The 16,308-nt window shown below is 41.9% G+C and overlaps 1 protein-coding gene across 2 annotated transcripts in view; it reads right to left on the reverse strand.

The window, feature by feature from the left end:
- Nucleotides 1-720: 720 nt before the first annotated feature.
- The window catches only part of CCNY (cyclin Y), a 134,395-nt gene continuing 118,807 nt past the window's right edge, over nucleotides 721-16,308 (reverse strand). The window contains exons 8-11 of one of the 2 annotated variants that reach the window (XM_038755783.1): nucleotides 11,893-12,059; nucleotides 6,788-6,950; nucleotides 3,737-3,862; nucleotides 721-3,513 (exon numbers count right to left, since the gene is read on the reverse strand). In XM_038755783.1, the coding sequence (XP_038611711.1) occupies nucleotides 3,746-3,862; nucleotides 6,788-6,950; nucleotides 11,893-12,059 (447 nt within the window). In that variant the 3' untranslated portion in view covers nucleotides 721-3,513; nucleotides 3,737-3,745. Of the gene's footprint in view, nucleotides 3,628-3,736; nucleotides 3,863-6,787; nucleotides 6,951-11,892; nucleotides 12,060-16,308 lie in introns of both variants that reach the window. The other variant, XM_038755782.1, reaches the window with a different exon arrangement.

The raw sequence follows: 16,308 nt of genomic DNA on the forward strand, positions 1-16,308 counted from the left end.
CCTTAGCTACCTTTCACGCCAGCTGTGAAAAGATTAATGGGCAAGTGTCCACTGATTCCTCAGAAGAAAAGTCCAAACTGAACACAAGATGGTGTATTAATTTAGCAAAACCAAAATTTTAACCAAAGATCCAGTGCCACCAACCCCAACGAGAGGTCATGGGGGCGGGGGGCACGGTGGGGAGGGAGCAAGGAAAAGAGAGAGAGAGATGAGAGAGAAAAACAAGGAAGAGGTAAAAGGAACAAATCATTTTTTCATTATTAATACCACTTTCAAACCACCTTATGGCAGCAGCCATTCATACAGCCAGCAGGTCACCATATCTTCACCACCAAGAGGGAATTTCAGAGTGCAGGGCATCCACACAAATGGAGAGGAAAATTGCTTGCAAGAGACAAGTCCCAACAGAGAGAACCTGGAAGGCGCAGGTCACATAAGAATAATGGCATTTATTAAGCGCTTACTATGTGCAAAGCACTGTTCTAAGCACTGGGGAGGTTACAAGGTGATCAGTTTGTCCCACGTGGGGCTCACAGTCTTAATCCCCATTTTAGAAATGAGGGAACTGAGGCACAGAGAAGTTAAGTAACTTGCCCAAAGTCACACAGCTGACAACTGGCGGAGCCGGGACTTGAACCCATGACCTCTGACTCCAAAGCCCGTGCTCTTTCCAATCAGCCATGCTGCTTCCCTTTAAAGACATGACATCTTTAGATACTGCATTAAAACAAGTCTGAATTTGGAGGAAAAAGGAGGCTTACATAAAGATACTATCTAGCTGTGGGTTCCAACTTGGTTTAAAAAAAAAGCCCTTCAACTATGACTATTATTTTAGACAGAATCTAACTATAACCAGGTTAAAACACTGAATTCAGATCTAGTTTGTGCTGGTGACCAACTCCTCTCTTTATTCTGCAAGGGAATTTTCATTCAAAAGGTGGTTTCAAAAACTCCACTAAGACAGGGTGTTCCTAAATAGTAATCCAGCTTTAATTGTATGGTATTGAATCACCTTACAAACAAATTACAGTCACTAGAGTTATCAGTAGGAACTGTACTTTTTTTTTTTGGCAAACTTAGAACAGACCAGAACAAAAAGCAAGTCATCATGTAGAAAAAAAAACACGGAACTGGAAACAACAAAAAAAAACCCTATCCAACTACGTCAAGTGATTTATACTGCAAAACTAAAACTAAAAAAACTACATTTACCATAGATTTAAAAAAATCTTTAGTGCAAGAAACATAACTGAGTAAATCACAGAATATGTACTAATTAAAGAATATGGAAAAAAAATCTATACAGAGGTAGAGTGCAGTGCACAAGGCTAAAACAATATTCAATAGTCTAAACAAGACTGAGCCAGGTGTGACAGAATCCACTTTAAATTTTAAGTATCAGACTGTATGTACATACATACAATAAATAGACTATACAATCTTTAAAGTAGTTTAATAAACTCCACAAAATTATAGCGGATGCATTGAGATATTTACATAATTCAACGTTCATATCTCTCATTCAAATAAAGGAATAAAAGTAATATTTCTGCTACAGAGATAACAGAATGTTTTTCCTGAAGTGGATTGATAAAATGAGACAATTTACAGAATGGCCAAACCTAATTCATGTTTGAGAGGTATTCAAATCCCAGCAGCTAAGAAAATACGTCCTTTTTAAAGTACATGTACTTGGGAATATACTGTGGTGATTTCTACATTTTTTAAAATACTCTAAATCAAAACCATTTTTATAGAGAGATGTCAACTTGAGCATTCAGGATTAGAGTGCACTGGCACACTGCAATAGAGAAAGAACTGATACTTTTCTTAAGACCAATCTGTGAAAAATGAAATTTAGACAATAACCTTTTTTGTTTGTTTGTTTTTACAGGCTTCACAAGTGCCTTTAGATTGGGAATAGAAATTTCAGTTCAGCATTATACCACCAAAGGAGAATTTTAACCCTTTGAATGCCTTTATTGCCAAGGCCTGTTTTACTGTGAGTGGAGAATATGTTCACGATCTATTGGCTTGGGATCTGATCCTGGGACAGCCAAGAAGTGAAAAAAATTAATTTAAGACCCTTACATTTCTCTAGCCAGTACAGAGAAAAGGTGAAATGCAGGAAGCCTACTGCCATTCACTTCACAACAATACATATAAAGGGAAAAACCCAGACAACTCTTTCATCAGGAAAGTTTAGCCATATCCGAAGAAAACGTGCAAAAAATACTTCATTGAATTGGATATATGGATGTTTTAAGATCAAATTTACCCTTTGATGAAGATATATTATTTGATAAAAAATATTCTTATCTATCCCAGAAGGACAAACAGGTAGAGTCAGGAAATGAAAAAAGTACAATTCTAATTCATGAAACATGAACCTTCTTCACAGTTTGAATTTTGTTTAAACTTCTCTAAGCACCCACAATGAAAAATGCAAGTTGAGTTCTTTTTTAATTCAATCTACCTGTGAAAAATACCTCAGTATGATAACATTCTGCTTTTCGATGATCTTAATGGAACAGTCCAACATATTCCCACCCCTCCTTTTTTTTGGGAAATTTTATTTTATTTTATACAAACAGACTTCACTTGGATTTAAAGTAAACATATAAAAATTGAGGCTATTGCTTGCAACAATGGACCTAGAGGTGAAAGAACAGAGGAGCGGGGCCAACCAGAAAATGTTCTCAAGAAGTGAACTCAGGGAAACATCAAATTCTATGAGAAAAATCCCCACCAGATGATAATCTCTGCTGAAATTCTTCCTCTCGGCCCGCGCAATTGGGATATTTTTTACAACCATATCCCCATTTGTCCCAGAAAACAAAAAATGGCTCCAAGAACATGGAAAGGCCCGGCACCCACACGTTACTATAAATTAGAAAAAAGAAATGAAAAGAACAACAGAGGACTGCATGATTTCCTTTGATACTTTTGGTTCAGCACTACGGGCAGGTTCAATTTTGTTGTAGCTGAAAGAAAGGAGAATAAAGATACAGGCTACAGAAATATAACATATGCATAATATTTATGAAGAGTAATGCTAATAAGAAAACTCATGGAGAAAAGTACGGGGATAAATGACCAATAATATTTACTCGGGTGTTTGAGCTACTGTAGCTACAGAATTGTGTTTTCACTGCTCTGCAGGACCAAAAGAAAAAAAAAAATCCCCCCTCCCCACCCCTGAAAACAAAACCTCCAAAACCCAAGAAGCAGCAAGAAGGAATGCAAAAAACAGGATAGAAAATACTGAGCAGAATAACTTAAGATGTTTAAGATGTAACACTGCTACTCTGAATCCTTAGGGCACATCCAAATGGTTCTCTTCTATTTTGTTTTCAGGTCGCATTACCTCTCCAAGAGCACAGTGTCTGAAAAAAATGGCAGAGTCGCTTCAATCATTCTTTCTGCTGCTACACCATTCTCTTTCCCTTTCTTTCTTTCTTCCTCCAGCGTGATAGTCACCGTTTCCTCACCAAGGGGATGCTGGTAGTGACGCTGGGAAAAAATGCCTGGGATTATGATTTCCACAATACTGACTTCTCTTTCCATTTAAACGTTGCTTTCTGTGTGCCACACGCTGGAAGGCAGTGTGAAGGCAGCTTGACGGAGCTAAGAATACAAAATAAAAAACCCAAAACCAAGAGTCTCACGTTTTTTTTCCCCAAACCAAGAAAGAAAGTGGATGGATGAAAACAGTTGTTCTGTAAGAATATCTTACATGCCGCTGTTAGGAGATGATGGCTGGAGACCACCGAACCACAGTCAGATTGTCAGCACTAGCTGACCGTTTCCTTGCAGATTTTCTGAAGTCCTTATACTTATCTTCACAAAGACGAGAGATGGCCTAGGTAAGGAGGGGAGAAAGAAGAAAACATGAGCTTTTGCAGCCAACATAACTCTGACTTCATCTTAAACCACAGGTAGCTCTACATCCAGAAGGCCCTGGCCTTGATAAGGGGATTATCTGTTTTCAGGAAACAACCTTGATCACGCCAACACAAAGAAGAGAAGACTGCAGGTCTGCATCATTATTATCATGATCGTGACCAAGAAACTCAATTGATTAAGCACAAGTTTTAAATCCCTTAACTCAGACTGATTCGTCTACGTTAACTTGTTGGATGAAACATTATTTCTTAGGTATCTGTGGTTGGTTGCATTTTGTGATCCAATCACTCAAGTTATATTTGACAGAACTCATTACAATAGGAAATGATAGCGGTATCTGTGAACACCCTACATTTCCCACAGAAGCTGAAAATTCATTTAACCACGGTTTGTGTCCAAAGGGATACAAGGAGGGTTGTTTACTGCTTTAAAGAAAAGTGCTCTGACTAATGCTGCATTAATAATAATAATAATAATAAGTGCTTAATAAATGATATCATTATTATTATTTGTAAATGGGAATTCGGTTTGACATTATGCTGGTCTTCCCATCTCTTTGAGTTGGTGGATATGATAACTTGTGGACACGGGAAATTGTGGAAATGTGAACCTTGATCACTACACAGAGTGGAAGTGCTTAGTCAAACGATGTGGTACAGTGGAAAGATTATGGGTTTGGGAGTCACAGGACCTGTGTTCTAATCCTATCTCCACCACTTATCTGCTGTGTGACCATGGGCAAGCCTGAAGCACTTCTCTGTGCCTCAGTTCCCTCATCTGCAAAATGGAGATTCATCATCTGTTCTCCCTCCTACTTAAACTGTGAGCCCCATTTAGGACCTGAGTATCTTAATTTCACCCCAGCACTTTGAGTTCAGTCCTTGGCATATAGTAAGTACTTAACAAATACCACCAACATTATTATTGTTATTATTATTATTATTACTATTAGGCTTCTAGGATGCCTTCAGAGGAGTTGAGACTAAAGGTAGGGAGAAGGAATACAGAGCTCACTGGGGGCAGGAACTGTCTCTATTTGCTGATGAACTGTACTTCCCAAGCGCTCACTACAGTGCTCTGCACACAGTAAGTGCTCGATAAATATAATTGAATGAATGAATGAATGAATACTGGGTATTTTATGGTCCCTCTCACCAAGTGATTCTAGGAAATGAATATTCTTTTTTTGTGGTATTTGTTAAGTGCTTACTATGTGCCAGGCACTCTACCTTGTGCTGAGGTAGACACAAGGTAATCAGGTTGGACACAGTCCCTGTCCCACATAGGGCCCACAGTCTTAATCCCCATTTTACAGATGAGGTTACCAAGGCATAGAAGTGTGTTGCCCAAGGTCACACAACAGACAAGTGGCTGAGCTGGGATTCGAACCCAGGTCTTCTGGCTCCCAAGCCCCTGCTCCTTCCACAAGGCCACATTGCTTCTCTATTCATATTCACAACTATAAGGTCAGCAAGCCTCTCCCCATGTCAACTGGGGGATTAAACTATCCAGCAGGAGGGAAAGAAGAGATTTGGGAAGGGAGCAGGAGTCAAACCCATCTCTTATGGACAGCTCATCCCTCCTACAGTCAATAATCAATAGTACTTATTGAGCATCTTCTCTGTGCAGAGCACTGTGCTAAGCATTTGGGAGACTACACAGAGTTAGCAGACACAATCCCTGACCTCAGAGCACTTCCAAACTAGCGAGGGAGACAGCCAAAATAAACAGAAGGAAAGGTGGACAAGGAGAGGAGTAAGTGCTGAAGTAACAGAATATGGAAGACTATAGGGAATATCTGGTGGCTAGGGGGAGGCTGTCCTTGGGGCGGGCAAATGAGGCTTCCCCACTGTCCAGATGCAGGCCAACTTCCAAAACATGACTGACACTTTGGCACAAATTGTCCCGAAAGACTTCAAGGCCACATACTCAGCAACTACAAACCACATTTACCATGGTCTCACCATTAAATAAAAACCCCCAACATTTTAACAACGTTTCTTTTTTTTCCCTCTTTTTTCCCTCTTCCTGATTGATCTGGGGTGTACTGAGATGTCTTGGACCTGAGCTGCTCAGACCTGAGACTTTTCTCCCGTTTCCCCATCCCGCGGCCTCCTGTGGGTGTGCCGAGTGCGCTCTGTGTGCTTACTGACGTGCCAATGATAAACTGACCTACATCAATCATTGAGGCTGACCTTCTCTGACGGCTGACGCACCAAAGGTGCCGTTTCCAAACAGTGTGGCGACACTTCCTTGAGTGGGTGGATTTGTCTGAAGCTGTCTGGAACAGACTGAAGGCTTTACTGATTTCAAGGCTGAATTCAAATGCTTATGGAATAGGAGCATCACACGTTCCAGCCTCTCTTCAACAGTCAGAGTACCCCATCCCTGGGCCACCATATATCTTGCTCCCCGTCAAATACTACCTGAGAAACTCCCGGGTCCAATTTATGGTCTTGGGCACTAAGTCCTTGTAGGCAGGGACCATGTCTCTCAACTCAGTCGTATCCTCCCAAGCGCTTAGTACACAGGGGAAGCGTTCAAGTGGCCTGGGAGTCAGAAGGATCTGGGTTCTCATCCCAGCTCCACCACTTGTCTGCTATGTGACCTTGGGCAAGTCACTTAACTTCTCTGTGCCTCGGTTACTTCAACTGTAAAATGGGGATAAAGACTGTGAGCCCCATTTGGGTTTATCCCCATTTGGGGCTCACAGTTTGGACTGTGTCCAAACTGATTAACTTGTACCTGCCCCCGCGCTTAGAACAGTGCTTAGCACACAGTAAGTGACTAACAAGTACTATTATTATTATTTCCTCCCAAACATTTATTTCAGTGGCACCTGAAATAGCCTCCTGAAATGAACATATTGTAAATAGCTTACCTCGAGCTTATGGGCCCTTTCCCTGCTGAGGGGCTCTAAGGGAAAACTCAAGTTATTAGCTTCTGCCAGGGAACGCAGATCGAAATAATACTTGGCATAAACACTGGAAGGAACATTGATGTTGAACTGCAGCAATTCGAGAAACTGCCGCTCCAGTTCGTTCCTGCAGAATGAGAGAAAGACAACGCACTTAGCTGCCATAGTAAGCCTGTGACATGCAGCAAGTCTGTCTGCTGAAGAATAAAAATGGTTTAACAAATTACTCTGGGTGCACTCCCGAGCTGTAGCTTAACCACTGTCAAGGCTATGAAAATGGAATCCATTTGATCAGCGTCCTGAAGGATGAAGCCTGATTAATTGGGGTGGCCATGGAAAACTGCTTCAGGGTGATTCATTTTCCATTAACTCAGTAACCAAAACATCAGGCAGTCCCCGTACTCTTCATGGAAATGACAGATACATGCTCTACCGACGGGCCAGATACGCTTGTATACCCGGTGGCACTTGGGCAATAATCTGGAGGTGTCACCTGGTGCCTATCTGCAAATTACCCATCATGTAGCCTTTGTTCTCTTCATGCTGTTTCTTCACTGAGCTTTAAATATGAAATGCTTCAAACTGGAAAAACTGCACAGAATGGAATAAAAGTAAATACCCACTGTTCCTCTGACGGCTTACAGGATGGTGGATAATCTCTGCTTGGGTGTGAAAAACGCCAAACTCCTGGGAATGAGCTCTTCTCAAGGGCCCAGGGAATCGTGCTTTACAGAAAGTTGTGACTATGCATCTGAACTCCATGGATAGCTAAGCCCCAGCCCTGAGGAGTAAAATGCTTCAGGGTGTATGTCCCCAGCTCTGGCCTACCTAATAGGAGTAGGAACAGTATTTACTAAGGACTCACTGTACTAAGAAAGCTGGGAAAGAATAGAGGTGGGAATTACCTGGCGTACTTAGAAAAACTCTACAGCAACACCTCTCCTTCTTTCTTGGGTTGTGAGCTATCTGAGGGCCAGGGGTTGGGTCTAATTCCCACCTCTGCATTTCTTCCCAGCTCTTCAATACGGTGCTGTGTATGGGGTAGTGGATAAAGCACCGGCCTTGGAGTCAGAAGGTCATGGGTTCTAATCCTGGCTCTAACAACTGCCTGCTGTGTGCCTGTGGGCAAGTCACTTACTGTCTCTGTGCCTCAGTTTCCTCAACTGTAAAATGGGGATTAAATATCTGTTCTCCATCCTACTTAGACTGAGATTCCCATGTGGGACAGGGACTAGATCCAACCTGAGTCACTTGTATCTACACCAGTGCTTATAATAGCACTTGACACATAGCGCTTAACAAATATCATAATCATAATAATAATCTGCAGCAGATCCTATGCCAATATAACGTTCATCCCAATCACATCACATTTAAACCTAGTTCGTCTTGGTCTTGAAACATAGTTTTGGTCAAACGCTATTAAGAAAACAAAAGACTGATTTAATAAAAGCTTTCTGTTCCCTATCCTCAATAAAACCTTTTGGAGGTATGAAGGATTTTCCTGGTTTGGGCCTGCACAAGGATCTCTTGTTACTTCAGTCAGTCTAATATAAGGGGGAAGAACACTGTACTATGACCTTGAGAGAATGCAATAAAGCTGACCTTAATTCCATTGTGTTTTGTCTCTGCAAAATGGCCCACAAATCAATACTATGGATTCTCCCATATGTCTTTTTCTCTAACTCTTTTATCCTTGACCTCTCTTTTACTGTGCTTAAGAACTTTCAGATCACATTGCAAAACCTTCTTTTTGGTCTCCTTCCCTAGTGGACAAAATTTTTTCTCATTTAGCAATTTAAAGAGTCATATTCTGGACTGACTTCAGAAAAGCTAAGATGCCTAGGATGAAATTTTCATAAATATAATAAGCAACTCTTAGGCTAACAATCTCAGCAGTTTCAGCGCCTCAGAGTGAATGAAAAAAAATGATAGTGCACTAATCCTTATACAGTCAACATGGAAAAAATACAAGAAACTATAGGTCAAGTCATAAAAATCCCTTCTCAGCTTCATTACCACCTTATCGGAAGGAGAGCATTTTTGAGGAAACACATAGCCACAACCTTCTAAACTGAGGCAATTTTTCTTTTTAGAATCACTACATAAAATTTATGAGTCGCATTTTCTACATTTCACTGCTCTATATTCCTTAAATACTAGGATTCTCTGGAGCCTTGAGCCGGCCCCTTCAGAAGGACAACCAGCATTAGCACCCATTAATCTTTCCAATGCGTTGGCTTCGATACACCAAGTGATAATATTTTCCTAGTCCTGCAATGAAATATTGCAGCAAAGGGATTTAAATGCAAAAGGCAATGTCCACAATTGGCCTGATCTGGTGGGACAATTGGCTTGATCTGGTGGGAGGAATCTGCCAAAAGTATTTCTCATGACCTTCTCATGCTGTTTCTTTCTCTCTCCTCCCCTTCCCCTCATACCTCTGTCTCTCTCCTCTTCTTCCCCCATCTCTATTGCTCTGTTCCCCTCCCACGTTCCCTGGCTGGGCCCAACTAACTGTAGCTTAGCACCCTCTGCTGTCGGGCCCATGTTGGACTTCACCTCAACCGACCAAATCTCAGAAGGCCACTCAGAAAACTGCCTCCTACCTCACCTCCCTTCTCTCCTTCTACAGCCCAGCCCGCACCCTCCGCTCCTCTACCGCAAACCTCTTCACTGTGCCTTGTTCTTGCCTGTCCCACCGTCGTCCTTCCCCTGGCCTGGAATGCCCTCCCTCCACACATCCGCCAAGCTAGCTCTCTTCCTCCCTTCAAAGCCCTGCTGAGAGCTCACCTCCTCCAGGAGGCCTTCCCAGACTGAGCCCCCTTTTTCCTCTCCCCCCGCAACCCCCGCGCCCTACCTCCTTCCCCACCCCACAGCACTTGTATATATTTGTACAGATTTATTACTCTATTTTACTTATACATATTTACTATTCTATTTATTTTGTTAATGATGTGCATATAGCCCACTGCTACGTGCTAAAATATACAGCATATATTTTAGACTGTGAGCTCACTGTTGGGTAGGGACTGTCTCTATATGTTGCCAATTTGTACTTCCCAAGCGCTTAGTACAGTGCTCTGCACATAGTAAGCGCTCAATAAATACGATTGATGATGATGATGATGATATAGCGTTAATTCTATTTGTTCTGTCTACATGTTTTGTTTTGTTGTCCGTCTCCCCCTTCTAGACTGAGAGCCAGTTGTTGGGTAGGGACCATCTCTATATGTTGCCGACTTGTACTTCCCAAGCGCTTAGTACAGTGCTCTGCACACAGTAACCGCTCAATAAATATGACTGAATAAATGAATGAAACCCAGATCTGATTCTCAGTCCTGTGCTCTTTCCACTAGGTCTCACCATTTCCTCTGGCTCCCAGGCCTGTGTTCTATCCACTAAAGCACATGAAATACATTTTAAATCTACCCAAATTTTCCTGCAGGGTGAGTTTGAGCTAAACGATACAAACACAGTTAAAATACAAAAGTATGAAAAGAGTCAATGTCACTGGTAAACAGAGACAGCACACGATATCAAATCATGTCTTCCTTAAAGCCATGAAAAATAAGAAAATTTTAAGTGACAAATTCTTTTACCTTGAGAAATACAAATGCAACTTAAAATTAAAAACAAACTTTCCCAGAAATGGGTTTTAACTTTGGTTTTCTTACTAAAACAGTGTGGGATCTAGTGAAGGAAGTACAAGGTGGATTTAGGGGACCAAGGTTCTACTGCTGATGCCTAATGTCCTTTTGGAGCCAGGCATTAAATAGATGAAAATTATTACTGCAGGAAATTCCTGTCCATTTTTAAGTCAAGGGACCAGAAAAATGGAATTTGAATGAACTGGATTTGAAGTTTTCAAAATTCCTTAAACAATAGGTAAGCTAATTACTGGAGAACAGATGCAGCAGTGGCTTGAACTTACACACTGTTGTGGATAAACTGATGCTGGTTAGCAGATAAAACACACCGAGACTGAGTCTCCCAGGGCAGAAACTAGAAACTTTGGGAAATTGCAGTAAATTATTTCCAGCCTTAAAAGCCTTGAAGCTCTAATGTTCGACAGTACATGCTTTCAATAAAGCTGGGGAATTTTCAACCTACCAAAAAATGCCTCTCTGTACCAGAGTTCCCAGGGCCTGCCTGGATGCCATTCGTACTTCCCTTTAATGAGAAATGAGGTGAATCACTTCATAAATGTCTCACCACTGGGACAGAATTTACTAAGGCCATTCGTTCTGCAGTAGTTTCAAGGGCCCCTGATTGTGAGGAGTGGTGGGGTGGGAGTTATTTTGGCAATGAAGCAGCTGGAAAGAGTTGGTCCTGGGGAGTTTGGGAGGGAAGACACAGAAGGCCTGATGAGAAACCAGCTGAGAGAAATCAAGTCCTGGGACCCCCTTCTCAATGGGGTCTCTCCTCAAATCCTCAGGTCTTTCTCTGTGGGGGGAGGAGCAGCAGGCAGATAGTGATTGGTCAGGAACTCCTGATGATGCACTGTGGTGTAGGATAACCAGCCAAGAGGAAGAAGCAGTATGATTCAGTGGAACCAGCACAGTTCTGGGAGTCAAAAGACTTGGGTTCTAATCCCAGCTCTACCACTTGCCTGCTACATGACTTTAGGTAAGTCATTTAACTCCTCTGTGTCTCAGTTTCCTCATCTGTAAAATGGGTATTAAATACCTGTTTTCCCTCACCCTTAGACTGAGAGACACCTTCCCATCTGATTACCTTTTATCTTTCCCCCTTTTAGACTGTGAGCCCACTGTTGGGTAGGGACTGTCTCTATATGTTCCCAATTTGTACTTCCCAAGCGCTTAGTACAGTGCTCTGCACACAGTAAGCGCTCAATAAATATGATTGATGATGATGATGATCTACCCCAGTGCTTAGTGCAGTGCTTGGCACATAGTAAGCACTTAACAAACACTGCAATTGTTATTCTTTTAAAACCCTCACTGCATTAACAGAATAGCAGATGACCTGGACCACATGAAGAAGGGATGCTCTCCCTATACACACAAGTTGACTCTAACATACTGAGATAGAATGGTTTGACTTACATGTCTTCTACTGTGATATCTTTCAGGATCTGGCAGTAATCCACATTCCATACCGCCTGGTCGTCCCAAACTTTTGATGCCAACAGAATTGCACCAAGTACAATTCGCTTCCAGTTTGCTGGACAGATATCTATCTCTGCGTAAGTTAAGAGCCTTTCAAGATATACCTGGGGAAACACAGTAAAGTCAAAGCTTTCTTTTACTACTTTAGGCAAGCAGTCAGGAAAATGATAATCACGACCAATTCATTACCTTTAAACACTGAATTTACAGTCTTAGCATGTTTACTTGTAAAAGACTTGAAAGGTCTGATGAAAAACTTGAACTTACAGTCATATCTTGTAAACTGACAACGTCTGGCTCGACAAGCCCTAGACACATGCCAGCCAACCAAAAACACCTGAGCAGAAGCAGTATTGGTCACTGAGGTACTGTAACAGCCCACCACATCAATGGCAAGCTAAACTCTGAGCAACGCTCTTTCAGTGTCTCAGTGACACTACCCATTTGTAATGAATGCACTCGGTCCAGGACTGGAAACTAAGACAGGCCTTCAAATGGCCCCTCTGATAATAACCCACAAAATCTTTCAGCCCACGGTAACCTATTGCCTTCCTTCACAATTTCACTAACATGTACTGCACTTACCAATATCGATGAGGAATCGGATATTGTTTCTATCCTCAAATGTTATTTAATTAGTGTCCGGTGCACATGAAACTCTACCTGGCATTAATGAAGTGGTCAAGATGATGCGATCTCCACCTTCTTGAAATCTGCATTTTAGGGAGATGCAGATCTACTGCTCAATGTACATCACATGTGGCAGCCATGGTAAGACACGATCCATACACAAATACGTTAGAGTAAAAATAGCTCTTACACCATGTACAAATATTGCCTGTGCCCATGACCATAGCTACCTAAAGAGGGTTTTAAGGCCAGGCAATTCCTTAACCGGATCATAGTAATGGCTCCGTTGCTGCTGAGCTTCATACTGAAGTAAGGCCTGAGATTCTGAGATAAGTGGGTAAGAAAACTGTGGGAATAGGCCAAGGGCTCTTATTTACACACTGACAACGTATAGATTTCCACAATGAAAACTTCAGAGAGAAACACATTGTGGTCCATACCAAACTTTAGCCAAATTTGGAATCGGGTAGCTATGCCTGGTTTTATGCTCTGTCTATCCTCTGTCCCAGAGGAATGGGATCTGGAATTGTACATCCTTATGCCTGGTATTTTAAGTGCCCAGCTTCCCTTTACCACACCTTCATGCTCCGTGGCTTGGAGTGTTAGAATCTTAAGTTCCTCATGGATAGGAAACACATCTATCAACTCTGTGTACTGTTCTCTCCCAAGAGCCTTAAGTACAGGCTTGGCATAAAATTAGCACTCAGTAAATACCACTGATTAATTGATTGAAAGAGAGCTGGGAAGACATTTCCATGACTCTGGAGAAGTGTCCTAGGTCTCGGTAAATTTAGGCAGAATTGGCAGTGAGCCCGCTATTGGGTAGGGACCATCTCTATATGTTACTAACTTGTACTTCCCAAGCACTTACTACAGTGCTCTGCACACAGTAAGCACTCAATAAATACGACTGAATGAATGAATGGCGGGGGGGTTGGGGGTGTCTGCAAAATGGCATATGCATAACAGACATCTTCATGTTTCACTGCACACCAGCAAATACATGTGATGTCACACACAAGTCAGGATCTGGATTTTCCATGTCTTTGCACTCTCTGGAATGGCTTCTGCTAAGATCTGCCCCAATGCATTCATCATCAATGGTATTTATTGAGCACTTACTGTGTTCACAGCACTGTACTAAGTGTTTGGGAGAGTACTATTACAACAAAATTAGTAGACATGTTCCCTGCCCTCAACGAGTTCACAAAGATATTCTTTTCAAATATGTCTTCTAATTGGGTTTTTCAGCATGCCTGAATAGCCACTTAGGGGCCAGGATGAAATTGGCATGAAGAAGCTAATAATAAAAATAGAATTACATAACTATTTGATACTGCCTTTTTTTTTTTAGAAAAAGGAAATTTAGAATGATTATTGCCTAAATGTTTAAGGCAATTTAAAATCTGCTCCAAACAAAATCATAAAGGTGAAAGCTGAAACTGCAACAGAATAATTTGTAGGGTTTTGGGGTGGCTTTTTTGGCCTTCCTCCAGCACTCTGGCTAGATGTGTGTGATTTAATGGCAGTAATTTAAAGATGCTAATTATGCTGTGCTGCACTCTCCCAAGAACTTAATACAGTCCTCTGGACACAGTAGGCACTTTATAAATACCACTGATTGAAGATCATTCTTTTCATAAAAATATCAATTTTATTTTGCTTCTGACCCTGAAGGATAATGAAACTGAAGGCATCATGAGCCTTTCAGATCCATCCACTGAAACAGGCAAGAGCTCTGAAATGGGGGAGCTGGGAGAAATTCCAGTGTCACTGCCAGACTGAAACGGGAGCCTGCATCGGTCAAGGAAACCTAACAGGGTGAGCATGTCAGTGCCAGCTAGCGCTGCCAAATTGGAATTTCAACCAGTAGAGCGCCCTGCAGCTGTTGGGAAAGTCTGGGGTCTGGAATTCCTTCCCTGGGATTTAGTAGGGGAGACGACTTTGGGAATTATCATCAGAGCGACTCAAGTTGCAATTTCGGCAGTAGCAGCAGTAGTAGTACCATATTTATTCATATTATCGCCTCGCTTTTTGACAATTTTTCTACTTCAAAAATTGGGGTAGGACTATTAAGTGAGGAATCAAGGTGAGCAGAAAGGGAGCAAAGCAATGAACAGAAAGGAAGGGAGAAGCGAGAGCTTGCTTCTCTTACTTTTACTGTGCTCTACCAAGTGCTGCATATGATAGGCACTTCATCCATTAATTCTCCCATCCCTGCAGTACTGTCCAAGTTTTCACCCTTCTGCTCCTCTTCCTCTAGCATGTGGCTATCACTGCACAGAATTATGTGGTACAAAAAAATAAACTGACATTTTCACCTCAAAAGTCAAGGTTTGGCAATTACATCGAGTCAATATGGTATTCGGTAAGCACCTATGGTGAACAAAGCACTTCACTAGGCTGCTGGGAAAAAAAATACGCAGGTGAAAATCAGACACCTTTTTAATCCCCAAGGGGCTCACAATTTAAGAATGGGGGGTGGGGAGTTAACAACAGACACATGAGGGAAGATGACGAAATAGACTCAAATGCGGCATCAGAAAGACTAGGGTTCTAATTCTGCCTCCTCCACTTTTCTGTTATGTAACCTTCGGCAAGTCACTTAACTTCTCTGTGCCTCAATTACCTCATCTGTATAATGGGGATAAAGACCATGAGCCCATGTGGGAGCATGTGGGACACTGACTGGATCCAACCTGCCTAGCCTGTATCTATCCTAGAGCTAAGTACAGTGTCTGGCATGTAGTAAGTGTTTAACACATTTAGTAAGCATGTAAATACTATATAGAAAAAGCAATATAAAAGGCAAAAAACAATAATAAAGAGCAACTCGGAACAGTGGTTAGAAGGGATGAGTTTCAGGTTCCTTGTGGCTCACAAGCCAGGAGTCACGGCTGCGGCCACAGCCGTCCCAACATCTTAAAAGTTGAGAAAGTGAAGCATTTCAGGATATTTAGTCAAATTTCCTGAAAAATTCTATCCGGGCCTGAGGAGACGAGAGACTAGAGATAGCTAGACAGGCAAGCAAAATGGCTATTAGGGGCCCTATTGATAGAAAAGATGTGTCTTATATCTGTCTTCCCCCATTAAAGTTTATGCTCCCTGTGGACAGGGAACATGTCTGGTGCATCCGGTGGGCTTTTCCAAATACTCAAAACAGTGCACTACACCCAGTGAGCTCACAATGCACAACAAATACTTCTACAACTACTAGCTTAAATGCAATGGGCCCAACTCATTATTATTGTGAATAATAATAAGCAAAGGACTATTACCATCAGAGCTACTCATGTTGCATTCAATGTTAAGAGTTGGGCCCAATACATTTAGTACACATTTAACAAACACCATTAGTTATTACTATTACTACTAATAATAATAATAACGATAATAGTAGCAATAGTATTTATTAAGCACACACTATGTGTCGAGCACTTTGCCAAGTGCTGGGATGATGTAACATGACTGTCACTGTCCCATATGGGGCACAAAGTCTAAGAAAGAGAGAAAAAATGGGAACTCTTCTGCTCAGGGCTTCTATCCTACAGCACAATACACCCTTGTGCCTCCTTGCCTCCCCGCTTACTCTCCATTTAGAGCAGGCATACAGACGCATGTGTTTCAGAGGAGACCTACAGAGGAAACAGTGGTGCTTTCAGACTTTCTGAGAAGGTTCTGGGCAGGAGTGGGCCCACAGGCACCAGAACTGCTGCCAGAAAA

Source organism: Tachyglossus aculeatus, chromosome 13 (genome assembly GCF_015852505.1).
Source record: "Tachyglossus aculeatus isolate mTacAcu1 chromosome 13, mTacAcu1.pri, whole genome shotgun sequence".
Classification (NCBI taxonomy): Eukaryota; Metazoa; Chordata; class Mammalia; order Monotremata; family Tachyglossidae; genus Tachyglossus; species Tachyglossus aculeatus.